Source organism: Centruroides vittatus, unplaced genomic scaffold, assembly GCF_030686945.1.
Source record: "Centruroides vittatus isolate TY-2023 unplaced genomic scaffold, ASM3068694v2 contig_502, whole genome shotgun sequence".
Taxonomy (NCBI): domain Eukaryota; kingdom Metazoa; phylum Arthropoda; class Arachnida; order Scorpiones; family Buthidae; genus Centruroides; species Centruroides vittatus.
In genome coordinates this window covers 123,702-147,026 of record NW_027122289.1, presented here as the reverse complement: position 1 = coordinate 147,026, position 23,325 = coordinate 123,702, and the positions used below count along the sequence as shown (strand labels likewise).

The window sequence follows — 23,325 nt, the reverse complement described above, 5'->3', positions numbered from 1 at the left end:
TGAATACCATACTCATGCACCGAAATCTAAGCAGATTGTTGCTCTGCATTCATCTCTTTGGGACTGGACCACCACCAAAATGAATCTGAGAAAATACATTCTCTTTTTCTTTAAAGTAATTCCTTCCCTGGTATTGCTAACGCCAGACACGTTTAATTTCAAAAACAAAGGAAAGAGCCTACCGCCGTTCGACCAATCGTTGAAAATGTGAGCAATTAAAATACGAAAACGTTAAATGTATGTCCTTTTCTCTACTTGTAAAGTTTCACTCCTTTAGTTATTACCATCGATAACTAAATTATTTTAAACACATTTTAAATTGGGAAGAAAGTCTAAATTTTTAGAGGAAACTATTTCTGGCAGAAGCATGTTCAAGGTTAGAAAAAGACTAGATTATCGCATTCAAAAATGGTGTCCCATAATTAGTCCTGTGTATACATGGTTAGTAATTTGTTTATCTGATTTAATAGAATTTTCTATGCTACAGTGTTTGTGAGATATGTCAATGCATAATACACAATGAAAAGAACAGTAACAACAGGACTAAAGGTGAAGAAAACCCAGTAGCCAGGTGCAAACCCATAACCAATTACTAGTGTTTGGTAGTTTTTTATCCATTCTGCCACCGGTGAGCTACTACAGAGGACATTCGAAAGAAAAAATATTCCACTGTTAAGTAACAGTTGTCTTCCAAATGCAGCATTTTTCTTCAGCAATCACCTTATGGCATTTTCAAACAAAAAAATGGCTGCCTTCATTGAGACACGCTGTGTTACACCACTACGCTAAAAGGTGACTTAATGCAATAAATACTCATTTGCTATACGCCTACTAAGAATTAGAACGTGCGAAAAGTTTTATTTTATGGTTAGATTTTATATGGTTACCTATTACCTATACACACCTATTGGTTATCAGTGATAACGGGCAAAACAAAAGACAAACTGAACCATTGCATATGTGTCCTATCATGTGACTTTCAAACTGTAGACCGATACTATACAAGGTGTGTAATAAAGACCTTATACACCCACATTACTGATGAACACAAATAACTGTAGATATGAATGTGATGTGTAGTTAATGTGAAGTGACAATGTGCTACAAGAGACTACTTTCAGCACATAGTCACTTTAGCTACAAACGTCACGTACGATTGCAGTAGTTATGTGGGTGTACAAGGACTTTACTATCTATCTCGTATGAAATTATCCAGCCACAAACAACACGAAAAGACAAACCAAGTACTTATATTCAACGTCTTTATTGACACAAACATTCTCACAAAATCGTTTGTAACAACACCCATCAATTCCAACTGTACTCGACCATTACAATGCTTTCCCCCCAGTTTCTTTTATTTATAAACCCAAATATTCGTTCTACGTATTCAACCATAAAAAATTTATATATTTATATATCTTCTTTTCAAAATATTCATTTAAATTTTTTTTAATTAATTAATTAATTATTTTAACAAAATTTGCCATAAAAATTTTTAAAAATCTAAACAAAAAATAGAAAAAAGGAATTCAAAATAGTCATACAATAATTTTATAAACATATACATACATGTAAAAAAATTCTAATAATTCTAAGACTTAAATGGAAGGTTGTATTGTTGAACACAATGAACACAAGAGTATATATATATATGTTTTTTTTTTTCCCTTAGAACATGCTTAACAACGTTCACGAAAAATGGATATATCTTTTGTTTTTTTTAATATATATTTTTACTCTTCAACACAAATTTTAACAAATCTTTTGTTTCTCTTTAACAATTACTCAACAACGTCTGATATAATTAATAATAATATAATATAATATAATTATAATAATAATAATAGACCATTTGCCATCTTTACAAATTTCTGTACCTATTTACAACGTGGTTCTCTTATTATTCTCTGTATTGCTGCATAGAATAAAATGTTTTTTTTTTTTTTTTGCTCTGCGTTGAGGTTTTCTTGCATACAGACCCTCGAGGCCCTATAATACATTCTCGATATATTGTTTGTTTTTTTTAATATACTTTTTATATTTTTAAATACATCGGGATGCTAATCCGCTAAGTTCGCGTCTGGTGTAATTGTTTTTCATTTTATTACATACATCTATTTAAACAACTGACATATAATTATAATAATAATAGGTAAGATAATGTTCTGTTTATACACTTAAATTATCCAAATGAATATGAGGTACTGTTTTGTTTTTTCTTTTTTAATAGAGGAAGTAGGAAATGTGTGATATCTACAACTAAAAAAAGTGTAAAGTTACAATTGCCAAGCTCTTTAGCAGTGTGTATATGTAGTGTTTGTGTGTGGTGTTTTGTCTATGTGCACTGTATATACAATACACAGTGTAGATTATATATATTTTTATATATATTATATACAGGATATGCATTGGCTTTGGGAAAATAACCAAATCCCAAAAAACTGGCTCACACCTTGGGAAATAAATTAACGAATGGCAAATGCACACAATAATAACAATAATAATAAAAAAAATCCGACACTGCAAATCTCTTTATACAATGGATGGTGTCTCAGAAATTTTTTTTTGTTTGTTTTTTTGACACAAGTTTTGTACTTAAACACGCAAAACGTCACGACGGTTAAGAAAAGTGTTCTCTGAGCGTCCGATCACAGTTGATCGAGGAGGACAGAGTCCCGTCGCGTTGTTGTTCCTCGACGTAAAACATGGCACGTGATATATATGTGTGTGTGTGTGTGTATCCAAATGGAGCGTAAACATCAATAGCTGTTTTCGTGTCCTGCCAGAATATAAACGTTGGAAGGGCTGTTGGGGTCGTCCGTCGGTTTGCTCTCTAGGACCACCACCCTGAAATGATATTTTTAGTATTGTTATTGTATAGATACAATAATCTGCAGTCATCCTGCATCAAAATTCACCAATTGGAAGACCAGTTCCCACTGTAGCGTGAAACAATTCAAGTATTAAAGTTGCTATTGGAGTTTTTTCTACGCTACCCCAATATTTGAATTGTTCTAAACATTAATGTAACAGCTCACACTGAAAATTAGATGGTAGTATTGGTAGATCCAGGAAATTTGGAGATCTAATCATTAGAAACACTATTGTCTCAATTGTTATAATGTTCATTGCACATTATTTTTAAACAGTGAAAACGGGTCTTAATTGTTTCTTTTCTTACACAAATTAAATCATATATTGTAGGAAGGATTAAATTGCAAAAAGCCATACCTGTCCGATCCTAACATGCGGAATATACGTGTGTGATCACTTATTTCTTGTACTATTTCATTATTTTTAAAGCTTCTTCCTTGCATCCCGTGTTTGTGAAAAGCCAGTACACTATCCGTCAGACAAACTACAACAAAAACACACATGGTTTTTTAAGATTCAGTAATATGTAAACATTATGTTCGAGATAACTTACCGACACTTTCGATGGGGAAGTCGAAATGAAGTTCGGCTGGCTGACGTCTACTTGACTTGAGTTTTCCTTGCAAGTTTACAACCTTTACCAGGTCTGCGGGAGAAACGAATTTTTAGTAAAATTCAATAACCATTTTTAATTGTTTGAGAGCAAGCCTACTAACTGTCATAACAAACAAGAATTGTATCCTTTTCAAGTTGTGTGACGTTTATGATGTTTAAATGTTCTCGTCTGGGTAGAATTGTTTCTGTTCCATCTTTGTCTTCGCCAAACCAACTGGCCGTCATGTTTAAATTCATCATGTCTAATTTTAGATGACCACGATCGTACCTGAATGAGGATGGAAATGTTAAGATACATTCTGTAACAAGAATTACAATTAGAATAATTTTACATGTACTCACCCTTTCCTTACATTTACACAAATCAAAGGGTACTCTAAATCTGGCGTGATGACCATTTCAAAAACGTCTAACTTCGATGGCATGATGCATTCGAATTGCTAGGCCAGCCAAAATATACAAAGGTATGATAGTTACATTTATGTACACTTTAATGAGCAAAAGAAGAAAAGGAGCATGCATACCTTCAACAGCATAAATTTATTTAACGGACTGTACCATTGCATTAAAAATAAACCATGAGGGACAGCACCGCACAAGTATTTATAACCGTTATAAGGATTCCTGCCCACGCAACATCGCATACAGCCTTTGGTGTCGGGTACTTTAGTGGTCGAAGCAAATTTTCTGACAATGGAAAAATTTCTGTCTAAAATTTTTAACACTACTTATGACACACACTAGAGTTAGGATGTACCTTGGAAAGAATCTTTCGGGGATTTTGTTCATCGGGAGGGAAAACCTATTCGTTTGTTTGCTACAAAGAAGTAAGAGATCGTGCCTGTAGAGATGCTGCGTTTTACCTGGAACAAAATCAAACATGTGAGCAGACCACTCCCGATTTTAACAAATTGGAAGTACAGAAACTAAACTACCTGAAACCGTCATCAGCACGTCTTTGATGACGAACATCCAGATGGTGCGACGTGGATACAACTGAAAACGTCAAGAGATTAGTCTCAAATTAACGTAAATGACAACTACTCACACACCGTACGTACTTGGTCCATTGAAGCATCATGTAATTCATTGAGATTAAGAATGTATATTCCCTCTTCGCAACCAAATAATATATGTTGGTCTGGATAAAATAGTAACATCGGTTTAAAAATTAATTCTTACCATTGAGAAAGATGTGTTCTTACCTCTCGTTTCCGGATGTATCCAGCTTGCAGTGCAATTAATACGAAGTGGACATCCATTGAATACTTTAGAGAAGCAGGCACCCATCTGAAATGAAACAATAATCCCCAAAAACATTGAAAATTTAATTAAGAAACTAGAACATGCATTAATACAATTTAGTCTATATAATTGTTAAGATTTGGTTTTTCTATTCCAGTTTAAGTCTTTACATGACTTCAAAGACTGTTTCTGATGTATTTAAACAATTGTTTTGGCCATTATGCAATTTAACTACAAGATCACTGATATGGTTTTGAGTTAGGAATTTTAATGGGACTTAATTCTCCAGAAAGATATTGCTTGCAAAATATACAGAGAATAGCAGCACAAAGTAATGTGGTCAGAATTTAATTCTGACTTAAATTGTGACCACATTAAAATTTGTAACTCAAACCAAAATCACTCACAAGGAGACGGCAAGACGTTTAGTCTCCAATTCAAACAAAACTTGGAGAGCCTGTAGTACTACACAAAAGCAGCTTCTTGTCCAAATAGTAAGGCCCACTTTACAAGCATTTCCAAAAAGTGGACCTCTGAAAATTGAGTGTTTATCTTAACACTCAATTTTTACAGGTCAGTTTTTTGGAAACGCTTGAGAAGCGAGTCCTATTATTTGGACAAAGAGCTATTTGTGTTTAGAACAAACTAGGTGAGTACATAAGGTATGGTAAGGTATGGCCCTAATGTCTGGCCCTCTCCTTGTCAGAGTGAAAGATTGATCACTACTGCCAAATATATAAATTAAAATTTTCTTGACAGCCAAAAATATTAAGCAAAACTTCAAAATTTTGTACTGTAATCAATTATGTTTAGCCATCTTCTTCTTTTCTTCTTCAAGATCTTTCTTCTTTTGTGAATCCTCTGTGATGAATACCACCTACTGGCCATGCTAGAACAATGGCTGATGCCACAGCTAAAAAGTGACATTGCCTATTTCATTTATCAGTAAGATTGTATTCTGCCTCACTTTCACAGAGATTTCGTGACACAAAGTTACCAAATAGATGGATTGGTTGTTCGGGGAATGGCAATCGACAGTTCTTGACCCGGCTTCAATGATTCCCCAACTTATTGCCACGTGACTCGTATCCGTGAGGAGGTATGTGAAGGATTCTGTTTGTTCCACCACTGTCGACAAATATGGCAGATTTGCAGGCCCATATCACTGCCACCATTGCAGCAATTGATAGTAGTACACCACATCATGTATGAGATGAATAGAATGCTGAATTGATGCCTACAGGGTAATGAGGGGGCTCATATTGAGAATTTATAAAATATGTAAGAAACATTGAAAGATTGCATCTATATCTGTCTATGTATCATTGTTCTGTGTTTGATGCATTGTAGGTAACACCTTCTTGGAATTGTGACATCATTTAGTTACACCCTGCAATTTATTGTTCTATTTAGAATTTCTAGGCTAGTGATGCTTTGGGAAAATTGAAAACATTTCTAATGAATATACTGCTCAGTTAAGGGAACCAAAAGTATTCACATTTTTGTGTGTTTGGCTTCTAGAAGACAGAGAAGTCCATATCACAAATTTCTGAAGTTTAATGGTATGAAATGTGAGAAATTTCTAAAAGGAGGAAGAAAGAAATGAAACTTACATGAACTTTTGGAGTAGGAGGAAGACCGTTACTAACCGGTCTCTGAAAAGTTAAAATTTTATTAATAAAATGTTATGATTTTATTCTGCCGTTTGCTATACCGAAGTAAATCTAGTATTACGGGTGGTGTGTATTTTTTCCGGTCTTTTCGCCTGGGTGGTACTTCGGGTGGAACATCGTTTATTTGTTCGTCTTTGCTCTCGGACGTCACATGGTTCCACTCTTTCTGCTGAGAATCCGTCCTCAGGCTGACGGTGGAAGGTAATGTCCCATTTTCGTTAACGAGAGGTGAAGGAGTGCTCGGTGGAGTATTATATTCTTCCATATTTTCATCTAAGAATGGAGGGTACGATCATTCGTGAACAAAATTTGTTTTTTAGTATTATAAAATTAACAAAAAAAATGTCGACAAAATCTTACCTTGAGAGAGACGATTCCTTGGTTCATTACACCTAAGATTAGCATCCTCTAGATCACTGGAAGAATGGCCATTTTCTTTAATAACAGATTCCTTTTTTAAGGCTGAATTTCTGTCTAAATTCTTCTATGCAAAAATAATGGAAATTAAAAGTTGTAAGAGTAATTAAATTCATCTAAAGAAAGCATTTCAATAACAAAATACTGGAATATTTTTGTAATTGTTCTGGTAACAGTGTGCTTAATTATGTCACTGACACTAGTGCATGTTCAAATTTTATATTAAAAAATTTAATATATTCACATAAAGACAGTCGAGAAAAGCATAAGAAAATCGAATACCACTAAATTAAAAGCAATGAAGTGAAATGAAAGCACATTAAACAGGAAAGGAAAGGAATCACATGTCAGACTCGTGAATACAAGACTTGGAGTTTGGATTATGAAAATTAACATCAATCTGGATGCTTAATCTTGAGTTATTTATGTAGCACATGAACCACTTATCTGCTCGTGACGAAGTTTCACGAGCAGACCAATGGTCATGCACTCAAGACCCTAGTCGCAACATACCGTAGTTACAAAGCGACCAATGAAATTCTAGGTTACGACCGACATTAAATTGCGCGATTAGAAAAATTACTAAATAGTGCCATCCTTTAAATCATTTAATGAAAAGAGAAATCCACCATTGTGAACCAATTCCATTAATCACGATTCTAACTTTTTGCGATCTTTGTGTTTACATCATTGCAAACATTTAAGATATTTTCATTCATATTCTTTTATAGCTACTTTTTGACTATTTGGAAGATATTTGTTCATTGTCTGTGCATTTGGAAATTGATATGAGAATAACAAATTTTTTAATGTTTTCAATGTGAGCATAAAATTGCTATAATGCACTTATCATACAGGAAAAATGGCCAAATAAAGCTTTTTTTTTTTTTTTTTTTAACATTAATTGAACAGGATATGCATTTCAGGTATTATACCCCTCTTTAGTTATGCTGTACAGCATATCTGAAATGCATTAAAGTCTAATTTTTTTACACCATTTAGCCATTTTTCCTGTACGATAAGTCCGTTATAGCAATTTTATGCTCACGTAGAAGACATTAACACAACCAGGACAATATACTTCTAAATCAACAAACTTTTTGTTTTCAGTTATGGTTGCACTCGCACAGTATTTAGAGAGGGGTTTTCTATTCAATGTGAACAGTCATAGCTTTAGCAGCCCGTCTAGTCGAAAATTGCAATTTGAATCATAGCTTTACAGAACAAGTTTGGACTATTCAACACCTTTAATACATTTTGTTCAACTCAAACTTAATGACGCTTGAGAATACAAATTGATAACGTAAATTTTTGATTTTAGAATAAAATTAAAAATTTATCGATATTTTGTTATTGAATAGTTCACACAATAAAAATTAAAATAATAATATCTCAGAAAACATTTCCTTCATTCTTTTTTTTACTATTAAAAGAATGAATGCAAAATATTGATATCTGAATTTTGCTCTTCCTCCTTGTCCAAACTTATCAGTTTACTATTACTGATATGTCCCCGAATCTTTAGGAGGATTTCTTACTGAACTAACAAGTAATTGAAATTTTTAAGTCAAAAATCGGAGTTCTGTTAAGTGTTTTTTTATGGCAGACAAGAGATTTTGCAAATTAACACAATCTTGCAGGAATAATTCGAGATGAATGAGACTGTTTGGATAATATTTCTACGGTCTACAATCTGGTATTTTCTATAATCAATCCGAATCTTTGACATAATTTTAAAATACTTTTACTTAAAAGATATTTTTCAAGTTAAAAATGTTAATGTCATATGCAGGGATTGCAATCCAGCTGGATCCAGCGCAGATGTATTTTTGGTGCAATAAAGTGTTAAAAAAACCATAAATTTCTGGATAGATAAAGAAATAAAACATTTTTTTTTAAAATACTTAAGAAATTTTTATTATTTAGACTGGTCATTATAAATCAGTAAAACTTCTTACACATTTAGGTAGTAAACTTAACTTTGGTTCGGTTTGACACTTGAGATAAAGATAATTAACATTAAATGTTTAGTTAGATTATAATTATAATGTAATCTTTAAGTTACATAATAGCAAAGGTAATTCTACTAAATATATTATAATCATGTAAGGACAGATAATCAGTGGCTAAGTGGCTATCAGTCTCTAGTTATTTACTAACACGAATAATTAAAGTAGTCTAGTAGTTAGTTATTATCACAATCATGAATCATGAATCACACACATTCATATCATCATATATCTAAGATCTGATACTCATTAATTTAATTAAGTATTTAACTAACTAGGTAGTCACAGTTTCTCACTAATTTTCACAATAAAATTTCCTAGCCTAGCCCACTAACCACTTAATAGAATAAAAGTTAAATACTCTAACTTAATAGAATTAGAGTAGAAGTTATAAAATATTAGTCTTGTCTTGAATAAAGTATTTTAAAGGATTACTGTATATCTCGGTAGATAAGACGATAGTTGAATCATAAAAAAAGGCCCCCAAAATCCGGAGTCATCTTATAGGACAGATACAAAAAAATTATATTGAAATTTATATAAATTAAAATCATTATTAGTAAATAATTATGGTTTGTCCGTTTTTTTATAGAGAGTAGAGCATGTCCACAACATTGACTATTCACAAAAACATCATATGGCGTATTCTAAGTCATTACTCGAATGCCCGAATCGGTGTGAATGTTTGCAACAATCGCAAGGCACTGCCGCCAGATGCAAGGAAATAAAATTTGATGTCCTTTCAAAAAATTACGAATAGGACATAATTCTGTGTATGCTATACAGTGTTGTTATCCAGTGATGATTGTTGCTCTAAACGAAATTCACAGGCAATTGATAGTTTGGGGGTTGTCTTATAGGACAGATATATACGGTAAATAAAATTAAATCAATCTGGAAGTAAAATCTCAAGAAACAAGAAGTAGGATCTGAATGGTATTGATGGTATTGTCTCCCAACCAACATCTTAATGAACTCCATATATATCCCGCTGCAGAGAAGAGGGATATACGTGGTAAAATCCAAAAGTTCGGGGACTGCAGTAATCTATGACAACAAAAGCATGTATTTGAAGTTACAGCGTATGAAATGGATTCTACCAAACCACCTCTACGTGTTCAGGTTAATTTCACCCATGTCATGTGATTAAACCGCAAGCGCTGCTGTTTTTTTCCAGAGATAGTTACCTTTGTTCTGCAATGTAATAAAAGTGGAGTTTCAAGAACAACCTCCAACATTAAATTTTGTCAGCGTTTAGGTAAAACACCTACGGAGACTTTAAAATTGCTAAAAAAGGTGTACAGTGATTCTACCATGGCGAAGTCGAAATGTTGGATGTTGTTCTTGAAACTCCACTTTTATTACGTCGCAGAACAAAGGTAACTATCTCCGGAAAAAAACAGCAGCGCTCGCGGTTTAATCACATGACAAGGGTGAAATTAACCTGAACACGTAGAGGTGGTTTGGTAGAATCCATTTCAAATGCTGTAACTTCAAATGCATGCTTTTGTTGTCATAGATTACTGCAGTCCCCAAACTTTTGGATCATACCACGTATATGTATATATATATAATATTTCTGTCTCTACATTAGTTGATTTCAAGGTCATCAAATAATCATAAATTGTTCCGTCATGTGATTCATTGATGTCACAACTGACCGTAATTAGAATTATGCACCAGGACTAGGAGAGGAGTTACTTATTTTATTTAGCATAAAGACACTTTATTTAGCAAGAGCGGAAAGTCAACTGGCAATTATATCAGCAGAGGCAAAAGGGCGCGCAGTGCAGCACATGCCGCACTGAACGGCAACGTCACTCTCGCTGCCGAGCGATAGCACACGTAGCAAAGCGGCAACGCCAACAACGTAGACTTTTAGGCCATTATTTATAAAGTTAATTGAGTATTTGCAGATCCAGCAGGCCAAAGAATGCGCTGGATCCAGCTGGATTGCTGGATGAGGGATCCAGCAATTACAATCCCTAGTCATATGATACAGAGATAGATTTATTAATTGTATTCATGATCTAAAATACAGAAACATGATGTTTTCCTGATATAAAAAGAAAAGAAAACCACTACAAAATGACAATATTTGGTGAATTTTACAATAGAAAAATGTAAACAGCCATAAATTCCAGCAAAAATTCTTTAATAATGAATGTTTTTGACCTGATTTGAAGGCCTTCGTCAGACTACGTAACTTTAAATTTGTGCACCGTATGCCATCTATAGATGTTCTGTGAATGATCTGAGCAAAGAACACAAGGTATTTAATATTCAAAGTTATCTGATAAAGACATTTGAATAAGGTAAAAAAATGTTCATTATTGAAGAATTTATGCTGGAATTAATGGTTATCCAGTTACTTCTTTCATTTTTGCATTTTACAATAATTATTTATCAGTTATGTACTACTTTTATATGAAAATTACAATTTAAAGGAATAAATTCTATTTAAAGAAATTACTCCAATAAAGCATAATTTTCTTATAATTTGAGCTTCAGAAATTTCTCTTTGTTATGTTACATATGATAAATAAATAACATTTAAAAGTAAGCAATTTGCAATTTCAAATAGAATTAATTTTGATTTTTCTGCCTGTTGTAACAAATTATAATAAAAACTATAAATTTATATTGTTCTTCTCCGAATTTTGACTTATACAAAAAAAAATTACAAATATAATAATAAATATTCTTTTGTTCATTATTATTAATTTAATGAAACACAATATTAGGAGCAATTATGGTACACTTTCTGCTTTAAAAACTGACAAATGCAGATTGGATCAAACCACAGGATTTAAACTTGCAGTTGATAAAGAACATATGTCTACAAACACACTAATTAATAGTGTAATTTGTGATAAAAACTAAACAAACCTGCTCGACAGATATACAAAGCTCTAATTATTATTTATTGGTATGCAGTTGATAAATGCCAATTTGTAAGATGATTGGACACCATCTTCTATACTTTGGAAAGAGAAATAACTCTGAAATTGCAAAATAATCAAGCTAAGACATGTTTAGCTTCATGTAGAGATTAGCATATTCAAAATACAGTAAAGCTAACTTGGACTTATGCTACTTTTGATAAATGAAAACTTCATTAAAACAGATGGCAACAACCATTTCAGATTAAAAGAGTATCACAACGTGCTTCCTTTACCTGCTCGTCGTGATATTCGAGATAAAGACTTACAAAGGTTTATTAAAGATGTAGCTATACACTGACAATAGCCAAATAGACAAGAGGAGCTAGTGACTTGTGCCGACAGTCGCTAGCTCTTTGACTGCTTGCTTGGTACATTCACTGCAAAACTTTTACAAATTATAAGAGAAGTAGTGTATTATGCTTTCTGGTTCACCTCAGATAACATAGAATTTGGTTAATTGGAACTCAGATAACTACAATTCTACTGTAGAAAAATGAAAATAAACTGAAGTAAATCCAAAAACATGTTAATTTTGACTATTTACCATAACCAAAGGCTTACAAACATAATGAAGCAAGCAATACAGCTTTAACAGTCAGTAAGATTGGGTAATTGCTAACTTTTTCAATGTGGTTAACATCCGTTCACACTTTGAGATGGCCCATCAACCGGGATAAAAATCCATCCATTTTTATACAACTGTACATAAAATATAACCAAAACTGAAAAGGCAAAGTTTCAAAAGCAGAATATTCTACAATACACAAGGATAGATTATAAAATGATTTTGTACTTCTTCAAACATTATATTGGGAATTTGAGTCTTTCTAATGACTATCAAATAAAATCAGAATCTAAATATTTGCTTCTAATAGAATATACAACATACTCCCAATGTTAACATCTAACTGGTTTGATGAAAAGTAAACCATAGTAATTCCCATAATCTCAATGTTATAAATTGATGCCATGTTCCTGAAATATAGTTTGAATTATACTGAAAAATCCTACAACAAAAACTACAGCATTCCATACAACTGTAGCAGAAAACTAACAACAAATGTAAAGGTGAGGAGTTGTTGTGGGAATCTACAAAATTCAAAATTAATCGAGAACTTCGTACTGAATTTTGATAACAGAAAACATCATAAAGTCAAAATGACAAAAATATTTAATAAAAGTAAAGCAAATGTTCTACAATTTGTTTTACTTTCATGTAAAGCATTGTAAGCAGAGAAATGTAATCATAATTTCACTTTCGGGAGAGGCGAAATTCCGATTCAATTATATTTTTTACGAGAAACGAAAATAGTTAGTTATACTCACTTGACTATTTGATTCTTTTTCGGATCTTTCTAATGGCAGTGTAGCTCTAAAAAATTAAGTAATTTATACATTAATTATCACAAACGTAACATTTTTTTAATATATATTATCAAAACTACTACTTAAACGATATTGTTTCACATCGCTCTCTTTATACAAGAGATTTACATTCTCTTGGAAGCAATGCATGATATCAAACTGACATGTTTAAATGAGAATATTTTATTCTGAAACGCTTTATAAAATATAAAATTTCCTGAGTAGTAAATTCAGATTGTAATGAGCTAATTTTATGTTTAATAAATAAATGTTATTAAAGCAGGTTGTCTTAGTAACATTTTGACATACTTTATGAAATTTGGAAGTCTCTCTTGTTCTCGTATAATTTTGAATAAAACTCTATATCACTAAGTCTCTACATTTGCTGCTTTTAAAATAGCAGATGCTTAAATTTTTTATTATTCATATCTTTGCTTAAAATGAAGTTAACAAGAATGTGTTAAAATAAATACAATAATAATAATAATAATAATAATAATATTCACCGAGAGTTGTAACACACGTACGGTATACACTCAATTATCCAGAAGTGGATTAACCAGTGAAAAAAAAATGCCCGAGGAACCATTAAGTTATCACAAATTGTTTTATGACCTATCGACTTTACAGGTAAGGGGAGGGAAAACGATACTTTGCCGAAGCGTCCGGCTTATTATAAATGAATGCACGAAGTAGTCGTACGCACTGTTTTCTTCACATTTCTTTTAAATTTCACCAGTTTCATTTACTGGGTCTATATTTGGTTAGGATTTAAACAGTGCCGAATTAACTGGAATTTTTATTAACTATGATGACACCCTCCCCATTTGTTGCAGATAATCAAGAATTTACAATTTACAAATTCTTATAAAGATGTTTTTGTTGCTCTTCATGTCTTCTAAATTAAAGGCGCAATCATTTTGCCAGAAAATCATACACTTTCACATTGGTTTGATATCATTCCTATGGTTTTTTCGTAATGGGAAGTTATAAAATGATATCAGATTGATGTAAAAGTTTATTGGATTTAGCGTAATTCAATTCAGATAAGACAAAACCATATTCCTTTGCATACGCAGACTAATGAAAATGTATACAAAGAAAAATAGTTTAAAAAATTGGCTATCTTCTTTTTTGTTCTTTCCACCTTGTGGGCAATAAGAAGGACTTTTACTGATAGTCATCATTGGTTTAGACAGTCCTATAATGAAGATGCTGGACGGCAAGGGATGGAGTCTGACATATCTGAAACGGATTGTCCTGGGTTTTTTTGACTCCGGATTTGCAGTGCAGTAGCCTTACGTTTTAACAATCTCGGTCACCCGTCGACTCTATTCTTATTCTGGAAAAGGTTTGGTTTGCTTTTACGAGCTATGGCAATGTAACGCATTGGCAATCTGCCGAGGGGGATGCTTTTCTGGAAGACTTTCTATGAGAAACAGGTCCTATTTTGAGGAGTTAGGTATGCGAAGAAAACCCAGAAAATTTCATGCAGCCTCATCAGTCAGGTGCAAATCCACAACCAGCTATCAGTGTTTGGCGGTTTTATCCACTCGACCACTAAATTCTGGGAAAGACTACAGCCATTTGAAAATCTAAAGATTTTGACTTTAAAATCATTTTTTTATGTAAAAAGTCATACAAATTAACAAAAAACTGAAAGCTGCATGTTTTTATATATTAACCTTTGACCTTTAACTAAAAAAATTTTTTAAACGGCACTAGTCTATAAAAAAAAAGAGGCCATTTCTTGTGAATGCATAATAAGTTCCTTTTAAAATAATCTGCATTTTATACTTAATCAATTGTTTATATAATAAAATTATAGATATTTTATTAATAGCTAATAGATTTGCATACTCACTGTTGAGTAAATTGAAGATCTCTGTCAAATTCTGTTAAACTTGTTTGATGACCCCTTAAAAATTTAAATATTTATAAATTAGTCATTTTAATTCTTAACATTAAATTCATTGAAATCTAGATCAGAGACCTTATAGATTCCTTGGAGGATGTTTGCAACTCTTCGAAATCTGCTAGCAAATGAATGCTCCAAGGAATTCATATATATTTTTATTTCAAAAATAGAAAAATTGAATATAAAAAAACCCAATGAAAACATTTATATAAAGCCATTCAAGCAGTTTACTATAATTATATTAAAACTTTACAGAGCTTGGTAGATCAAAGTTCCCAGAATTTTTTGCATGTATGATTTACTTGCGTGCAAAGAATTCTGGGGACTTTTTCAAGAAAATGTATCTAAGTTACTGAAATTCTTTCTCCATCAATTACTTTGCGGAGATTAAAATAAGTGATAATCTCAAGGTGTAAAAGTGGGAGACTGTGTGGCTTAAAACATCCAATCTGATATCCTTGATCATTAGAAAAAATTGTGTGCAATCTAGCATTGTAATGCTGGAAAGCCACATACTTTCTTCTTCCTAATGCTGGCTGCCTTCAGTACTTCTCTGTATTAATGGTTAATTTCAAGGAAGCAGTTTGTCATAGATAATTCTTTACCAGTTTCACTCTATTCTCAGCATAACTTTTTTTTGGAAGTGAAATAGCTTTTGACTGCATTGCGGAGGCATTGGTTGACTTTCTCCGTAATTTTTTCACTGCACATTAACACAAACTATCCACTTTTTGTCGTCGGTAATTAGTTTCTTCAAAGGAATCCATCTAATTACATTACAGTGAATCACAGGAACAAGAGAAATCTGATAACCTGTGATTCACTGTAATGTATACCACATCAGTTGATGTGGTATTCAATCATCATATCATGATAAGGAATTGTCCATAAATTATGTAATACTATTTTAATATTTTCTCTACTACCATCCCGATAATAGAGAAAATATAGAGTGTTACAGGAAGTATCCCACCTCCATATTGCTATCATACCCATTCCCAAAATTACATAACATATCCTGAATCAATCTTGTATACTAAAGAATAATACACAACATAGGGCACCAAATATTTCATTAATTACAGGTATAATGTACAAAGCAGTGACATAAACAGTACAGTACGCTATGCGACACTTCAGAACAAAAACGAATCATTTTAATCAAAGGTCTCAACTCTAGCATTATGTAACATTTTTGTAAACATCCTCACCCCTTGTAATCCATTGTAATGATCACCTGCATACCCACCCATTACGTAATTTATGGATGTCTCGTAAGCTGTGTAAATGGCCAATAACAGATTCCCAAGCGGTACTAAGAAACAAATAAACTTAATATCAATAATCACAGAAGGTTTGTGGTGGTTTAGGTTTTGTATGCCCTATGAAAAATGTCAGTATATTGACAGTCTACTAACTTATATGTCAGCACATAAATTAGTGTTGCTTGTATTTTTCTGCTACTGTAGTGTGCTTCTCTTTGTGATAAAACAATTCTAATGTAGAAAGGAAGTGTTTCTAGAGCTATGTTCAAATGAAACATTTTCATCTATTTTGTAGGATATGTGAAATCCCGAAGTTTGCTAGACATCATTCATATGTATGAGCACCACACAAACATGCTTTGGATTTGTTTCCTGATAAAGTGGCTTTAATACAGCTAAATAAGAAAAGCAACGACACAATCTGTTTCACTTAAAATGGACGTCATTGGCTTGCTTATACAGTCGTATTAAAGCAGCTTTACCAGGTGACACATTCTTTAAAATTTTAATCTCTACTTAAACACTGTATTAAAACACTTAAAAATGATTTATAGATATTTTTAATACCTTTTCATTTTAAATTTCATTTTTAATCATAACAATTCAGATTTTTGACTTGAAATAATAATTTAATTACAATTTTGACATTAAGAATCAATGTCTAAACTATGATTCTGTAGATCTTTAAAATGTCAATGCTTGCATACTGCAGAGTGCAGAATAGTATCAAATATGTATATATTCAATAAATTTTGATACAGACAAATGAATCTCTACTCTTATATGTCTTAAAAGAATAAGATATTTTCTCTAAAAATAATGTTCATTGACCACTTATTTTTTCTGTATAATAATGTTCAAGTAACAGTAAAGAGAAAATTAACTGTAATTGTGTTTCTGGGCTAACTCTGCAGGAAAAAAAAATACGTAGTTGTAAATTATATAGAATTTTATGCAAAAACAGATTGATGTTATTCAATTTTAACTGAATTAAGATTTTAAATTCCATATAATTCACAAAACATATTTAAATCAGTAAATTTCTGTTTTATTTTTTTTGTAATTAACATGCTTAAATAATTTTAATAGTAATAAAAAGCAAGTTATAAAAAAAATGTAAGCTTGGTTTCTCGTTACAATAAATTATATCGCAAATGAAAAAACTTTAACTGATGTTTATAACTGAAACTTTACGAAAACAAACATAGAAAAGTCCATTTTTTAATAGTCTTTATTGCATTTTTCTTACTTCTAATATTAGAATAAAATATAAACACAAGCAAATGTTTACCAGAAGCAACTTCTGTTAATGTCTTAAATTCAAGCACTAGTAAATAAAAGCAGGTTAATTTCTGTAAACTGCTAATGTTCGGTCAAGTTGTTTGTTTGATTAATTAAAACTTGTATGCGACTGAGAAGCAACTTAACAGTAAATTAAAATTAATCCAGAGGACAGAGTGGGAACAGGAGAGAAAGATCATGCAAGCCCATACCTTTGAAGTAATTCTTCATCTACAATCTCAAGAAGACTTCTTAAGGCATCACAAAACAGTGCTTCACTCCCACCAGCTACATTAACTCTAAAGATGAAGTTAAATAGTAACTAATTTCATGCTGAATTCTTATATATTAATTGGGATTAATGAACATTTATTAAAAAATTTAAATAACTAAACCAATTACATTTCAAATACTCATGCTTTCACACACCATACCGTATTAAGCTGAAGATGGCAAAGGTTAGCATAAATTATTTATAGCAACAGCCAAGAATCAATTTAAACCGTGAATGTAATTTAGTAAAATAAAAGGGAAAAAAATAATTAATTAATACTTCAAACAGTGTTAGCAGAATGGATAAAATAAAGAGTAAGCTTAAAGATATTTTTCGAATCATTATAAACAGTCATTAACACTTTGGCATGTGCATCAAGCAGTTAATGTTTAATCTTACCTCCGACGAAGCCTGTAGTTGAACAAGTAATGGAAATAAAGCAAAAAACTCTGTTACTACAGAGTACTTAATACTGACATATTAATGTGAAATAACTAATTTCTAATGATTTGATAAAGATTATTGGATTATTTTACAATTAGTTGACATTTAAATAATGTATAAACTGAAAGAACAAAATCATTTTGATGCTCTTAAGAATGGCAAAATTAAGATGACAGTGAACAGTAATGACAGGCCGAAACATTTCCATCGATTGTCAAAGTCAAACTAGACAGTCAATTAAACCGAGTCACAAATGAACTGTATCTATGCTCTGTCTTCTTATTCTGTAAATATCACTTTAGCTAATGATAGATTGTGTGCTAAAATATTTTGCCTATCCAGTAATCTATTGTGAGAGATATGTGACGTATGAAAATATTCTCTTTTCTGGTTAAACAGTATAGAATTACGTTTTGTAAAAATTACTAGGCCAGTCTGTTTATTGTTTGGCGTGATTAGTAGACTGGCAAAAGATGGTCCTCGGCCCATACTTACAGAACTACTGGTGGTCTAAATCAGTCATTGACACGGACTATTGTCTCAATTTCGACATCAGCTTTTAGTTCAATTAATTTCTATTAAAACTTTTCTATGAAATAAAATTTAACTAAATGCGAAGTTAAATAATTTCATTCCATAGAATTTAGTTATAAAAAATGTCGTCATGTAATAATAAACTTGCAATCACATACCATTCAGTTTTTACTTAAAATTTAGAATAATACAAATTATTATTATTACTAAAGTTAAAAAAATTTTAAACTGTTATGAATTTAAATATTGTTTGCTTCTAAACATAAAGGTCAATATATGTTTTAAGTTTTTACGAGATTTTATTTTCTTAGATCTGATTCTTTGACATTAAAAGCAACGTCAGTCGAAACCATTTTCCAAAGCAGCATGATCAATAATTTTTTATGAAACAATCTTAAAAAGCAGCAAAATAATGCTACATTTATAAATTAAATTTTTTGTTTATGTGTAATAAATACATCTAAATCAATAGTTATTTCAAATAACAAACAAGCAGCCAGATTGTTTATTGAACTGTAAGGCTAAATAATTACTAAGTAATTTGGCAGGAAGCAGGCCACCAGGCTGCCATCTCTCGTTAAATATAATAATTATAAGTTGATTTAATTTTAGAATATTCTGGAATAAAAGACAGGTGCAGTACGGGACTCAAACCGCAACTTCTGCTTATCTCAAATCTTTTCTTCCAGAATATCCTAAAGTTAAATTTATTTTATTTATAATTATTATATTTAATAGGAGATGGCATCCTGCCTCTTGCCAAATTGCTTAATAATTATTTAGCTTTACAGCCCAATGCAGAATCCGGCCGTTCATTTGGTATTTGAAATTTTATTTATAATAAACAAAAAATTATGATAATTCACATTTAACTAAAAACTGTTTGCAAAAATCCAATAATCTTTATATCGGGCTGAAAATATTAAAATTTATTTTTTTAAATATACAATTAATATTTATAAAAGTTTTATTAAATAATAAATATTAAGTTTTAAAAGCAAATTTATAGATGATAAACAAAAATACTTACTTTCTTATAACTTCTGCTTCTGTATCTTGTTCCATCCAAGCTGTTGGTAGATCATAATTATCCTCCGTAACAGTATCCTATAAAACAATCAGATTTTAAAATTCGTATAAATACGAAATGTTATATAATCCTAAATTATAAAAACTTACTTCTGAAATACCCCAAGCTTGAGAAATATCACACTGACCTGGTCCCTTTAAAGCATACGAAAGAAGTTTATCATTGCATTGATATGAATAATTTAATTTTAATATAGACTGTAATCTTTATACCTGTTCATTTGCTGTAGACAGTTCTGTTAACAATGGCGGATCAAAATTCACACTTTCCACTTTAAATAAAAAACGACAAAGTTATTATTTCTGAGAGAATTTGTTGCAAAATTAACATTACGAGTACTCTTTTATGCGTGTTTAATAAGAGATAGTTAAAAATAAAATTTGAATTAAGTATTGTATTGCTTCAAATTTAAATTGTGCCCATTTTCGTATAGGGATTTACGGGAAGTGTCGTAAGAAGTATTATTTTAAAAAATGAACTTGTTAATTGTACTTTATTTTAACTACATTATTAGTTTGTTTTTACTCATTAAAGAGTAAAATCATTAATAATATATTTAAAAAAATACAGTGTCTTCCAAAATGAATACTATCATTTTATATTACTTTAATTACATTAATTATTATCTGAGAAGCATGCAACGTACACCACTCGATAGAGTAACCATCTGAGTTTCGTCTTCCATATGCATTCGAATATCTTGTTGCCTACTGTCTCTAGTAAGTGCCATAAATGAAAATGGCCACTCCACAACAGAATTTTGAGTTCTGCAGTTTTCAAAGCTGAAATTACTTGTCATAATGCATAATGAATAGTCTGCAGAAACTGTAGAATTTTGGTTGCCGTGGGAGGAATGACGACAGATGTGCCAGAGCAAGAATAAGAAGAATTTGAGTATTGGTCAGATGTGTGACATGTGACACGAGGTGCATGCATTAAGAAATTATAATGGACAAATGTGAAAATTGGAGTTTCCTAATGTTTTAATATACATTACGACTTTTCGGATAATAATTAATACAATTACAATTATTTAAAATGTTTTGTATTGTTTTTTGGAAGACTTTTCTGTATATACAATAAACAGAAAAGACTATAAAATATTTATTATATGAAGAATTTTTGAAGAATGACAAAAAGTATGTTGAATTTAAGTTTAGAAAAATGTAAAAAGATTTCTTAATTGGAAGCAATACAATGAATAAAATATTAAACATAAAAATGTACCAGAAGACTTACTATGTAATTCTGATCTTGTTCTTTGTTTGCATCGTGCTGATCTTTTGGAAGCAATTCGTTGTGGAACATTTGGCACAGCCTAAAAGAACATAACAAATTCAAAATGATTTTGATAAAAAGACATCCAATATCGGACAGTTCCATAAATAATTCACTTTATAAGTTATGATTAATTCATAATACTAAATTTTCATAATGTAAGATTTTTTTTATTGTTCTATTCAAATGAGAATAACCTTGTAATCAGGCCCAGGCAGAGAAGGATCGGCGGAGCCATTTGGTTCGGGCCCAGATGCCGGAGGCTCCTAAAATTTAATCTTTTATGTAAAAAAAAATGACATAAAAAGTGACATAAATTAAAGTTCTTATGACAAGTGGTTTAAAATTTGTTTTTATTTGTTTCATTGATTTTATTCACATATAAAGTTATTTGAAAACATTAACAGTATTTTAGATGCATGTAACATTGATTACTGAATAATTAAAAATATCTGAATTTCACCAAAAGTAAAACTGTATAAATTTAATCTCTCACTTGACAATTCCTCAATGTGTGCCCCTCTTGTTACATGATATGTCTAACCAATAAACTGCACAATTTTACATAACTATTTGATTTCTTTTCACTAGCTAAGATCCAGAGAAACTATTGGGTAAATTTGCAAAATATGCACCATATGGAGCAATCTCTCTTATCACTACTGTTGGATCTTCCTCCCCTTCACTTGTTTATTCAGATTATAGTCCTTTTAAAGGATGAGTAAAGCAGTCAACTTAGACTCCGTTCTTTTGCCTCTGCTGAGAATTGATGGAAGACTTGTTTGATAGCCTGATGATTTTTTACTTCAGTTTATGTTTGATAAGCATTATTCGGTCTCCTTTCCTTGTCACCTTGATTGGCATATGGGTAAGATAACCTTTCTTCTGCGGAATTGTACGGTTTACCGATGGATCCAAAACTAATAGTGGCATTTGTAAAAAAACATTCAAGTTTCTATGCCTGTCTGAGGCAAGTTCCTACTTGTTTCAAGCTGAGCTATTATTTGGTATGTTTGCCCTCTTTTACACAGATGTCCTCTGAATAAGGCTATCTTCATTGATTCCGAGTCAGACTACATTGAAGACACTTGACAAGTCAGTTCATTTCAGCACTTCTCTGAGAACGCTGTTTGAGTTTCTCTGAACTGGCTGCCCACAACAGAGTTTTCTCTTGTGAGTACCAGGACTTGAGTGAATTGCTGGCATTCATTGTAAGGGCCAATTTACTGACCAAGCAGGAAGTTCCTTACCCCTTTATTGAACCTGAACCAGCTATTAGTACCTCTTCCACAATTTTTTCCAGAGCTGTTAAAGACTGAACTTCTAGTCATTTAAAACAATAAAAAATAACTCCTAGCATGAAGCAGAGTACGTTATCTTGCCTAGTTTGCCCTCTGTATCAAATACAAATGTTCTTCTCATTGGTAAGAATCATGTTTGCTTTTGGGTTGGCATTCTGACCAGTTTTGATCACTTTTGAAACATATTTGTGCTACCTGAAAAAGCTTCTCCCTAGCATTTTGTTGCTTTTGTGAATCTGCCGAGAAGACCTCTGCAACTCGTCTGTGAGTGACCAGACTTGTTCATTTGTGATTGCCTTTTTTTAGAGATCTAACATTAGCTTTTATTTAGAGGTTTGTTACCTTTCTTTAAAGAGACTGAACTTCTGAAGTAATTTCTTGTGGGTGTAATGATCATTTACGTTGATGGCTTTGCCCTCATTTATACGATCTACAAGATCCAGAGACCTGGTTGGCCGTCACGATCACCTGAATCTCCAACTTATATCATGAGATTTCTTTTTTCGGGGATACATAAAGACACTGCGTATATGCCACCTGTTTCAATACATCTGAGCATTAAAGAACTGAATCACAGCTACTGTGGAAGAAATAACAAGAAATAAATTGGACCAGAGAAATGTGAGAAGACCTGGTTAGTTGTCTGTTAGGTAGCATGAGGAGCATACATTGAGGAAGTATAAGGAAAGAGATTAAACCTGTTTTACTTTCTTTGATGCAAATCATATATTTTTAGTATTCAATAAAGTTATACACATCTAAAATACTAATATTATATAAAATAAAATATAATC

At 31.7% G+C, this 23,325-nt stretch overlaps 1 protein-coding gene across 5 annotated transcripts in view; it reads right to left on the bottom strand.

Moving 5' to 3' along the window:
* Positions 1-1,248: 1,248 nt before the first annotated feature.
* The window catches only part of LOC136978280 (mitogen-activated protein kinase kinase kinase kinase 3-like), a 53,413-nt gene continuing 31,336 nt past the window's right edge, over positions 1,249-23,325 (bottom strand). Inside the window, exons 10-30 of one of the 5 annotated variants that reach the window (XM_067273966.1) lie at positions 21,428-21,496; positions 21,192-21,270; positions 20,165-20,223; positions 20,042-20,086; positions 19,893-19,969; positions 17,823-17,909; positions 15,011-15,064; positions 13,108-13,153; positions 6,771-6,894; positions 6,472-6,683; positions 6,351-6,392; positions 4,698-4,782; positions 4,554-4,633; positions 4,428-4,488; positions 4,250-4,355; positions 4,017-4,179; positions 3,835-3,932; positions 3,594-3,760; positions 3,431-3,523; positions 3,235-3,361; positions 1,249-2,850 (exon numbers count right to left, since the gene is read on the bottom strand). In XM_067273966.1, coding sequence (XP_067130067.1) covers positions 2,763-2,850; positions 3,235-3,361; positions 3,431-3,523; positions 3,594-3,760; positions 3,835-3,932; positions 4,017-4,179; positions 4,250-4,355; positions 4,428-4,488; positions 4,554-4,633; positions 4,698-4,782; positions 6,351-6,392; positions 6,472-6,683; positions 6,771-6,894; positions 13,108-13,153; positions 15,011-15,064; positions 17,823-17,909; positions 19,893-19,969; positions 20,042-20,086; positions 20,165-20,223; positions 21,192-21,270; positions 21,428-21,496 — 1,962 coding nt within the window. In that variant the 3' untranslated portion in view covers positions 1,249-2,762. The remainder of the gene's footprint in view (positions 2,851-3,234; positions 3,362-3,430; positions 3,524-3,593; positions 3,761-3,834; positions 3,933-4,016; positions 4,180-4,249; positions 4,356-4,427; positions 4,489-4,553; positions 4,634-4,697; positions 4,783-6,350; positions 6,393-6,471; positions 6,684-6,770; positions 6,895-13,107; positions 13,154-15,010; positions 15,065-17,822; positions 17,910-19,892; positions 19,970-20,041; positions 20,087-20,164; positions 20,224-21,191; positions 21,271-21,427; positions 21,497-23,325) is intronic. The other 4 variants (XM_067273967.1, XM_067273969.1, XM_067273970.1 and 1 more) reach the window with 4 other exon arrangements.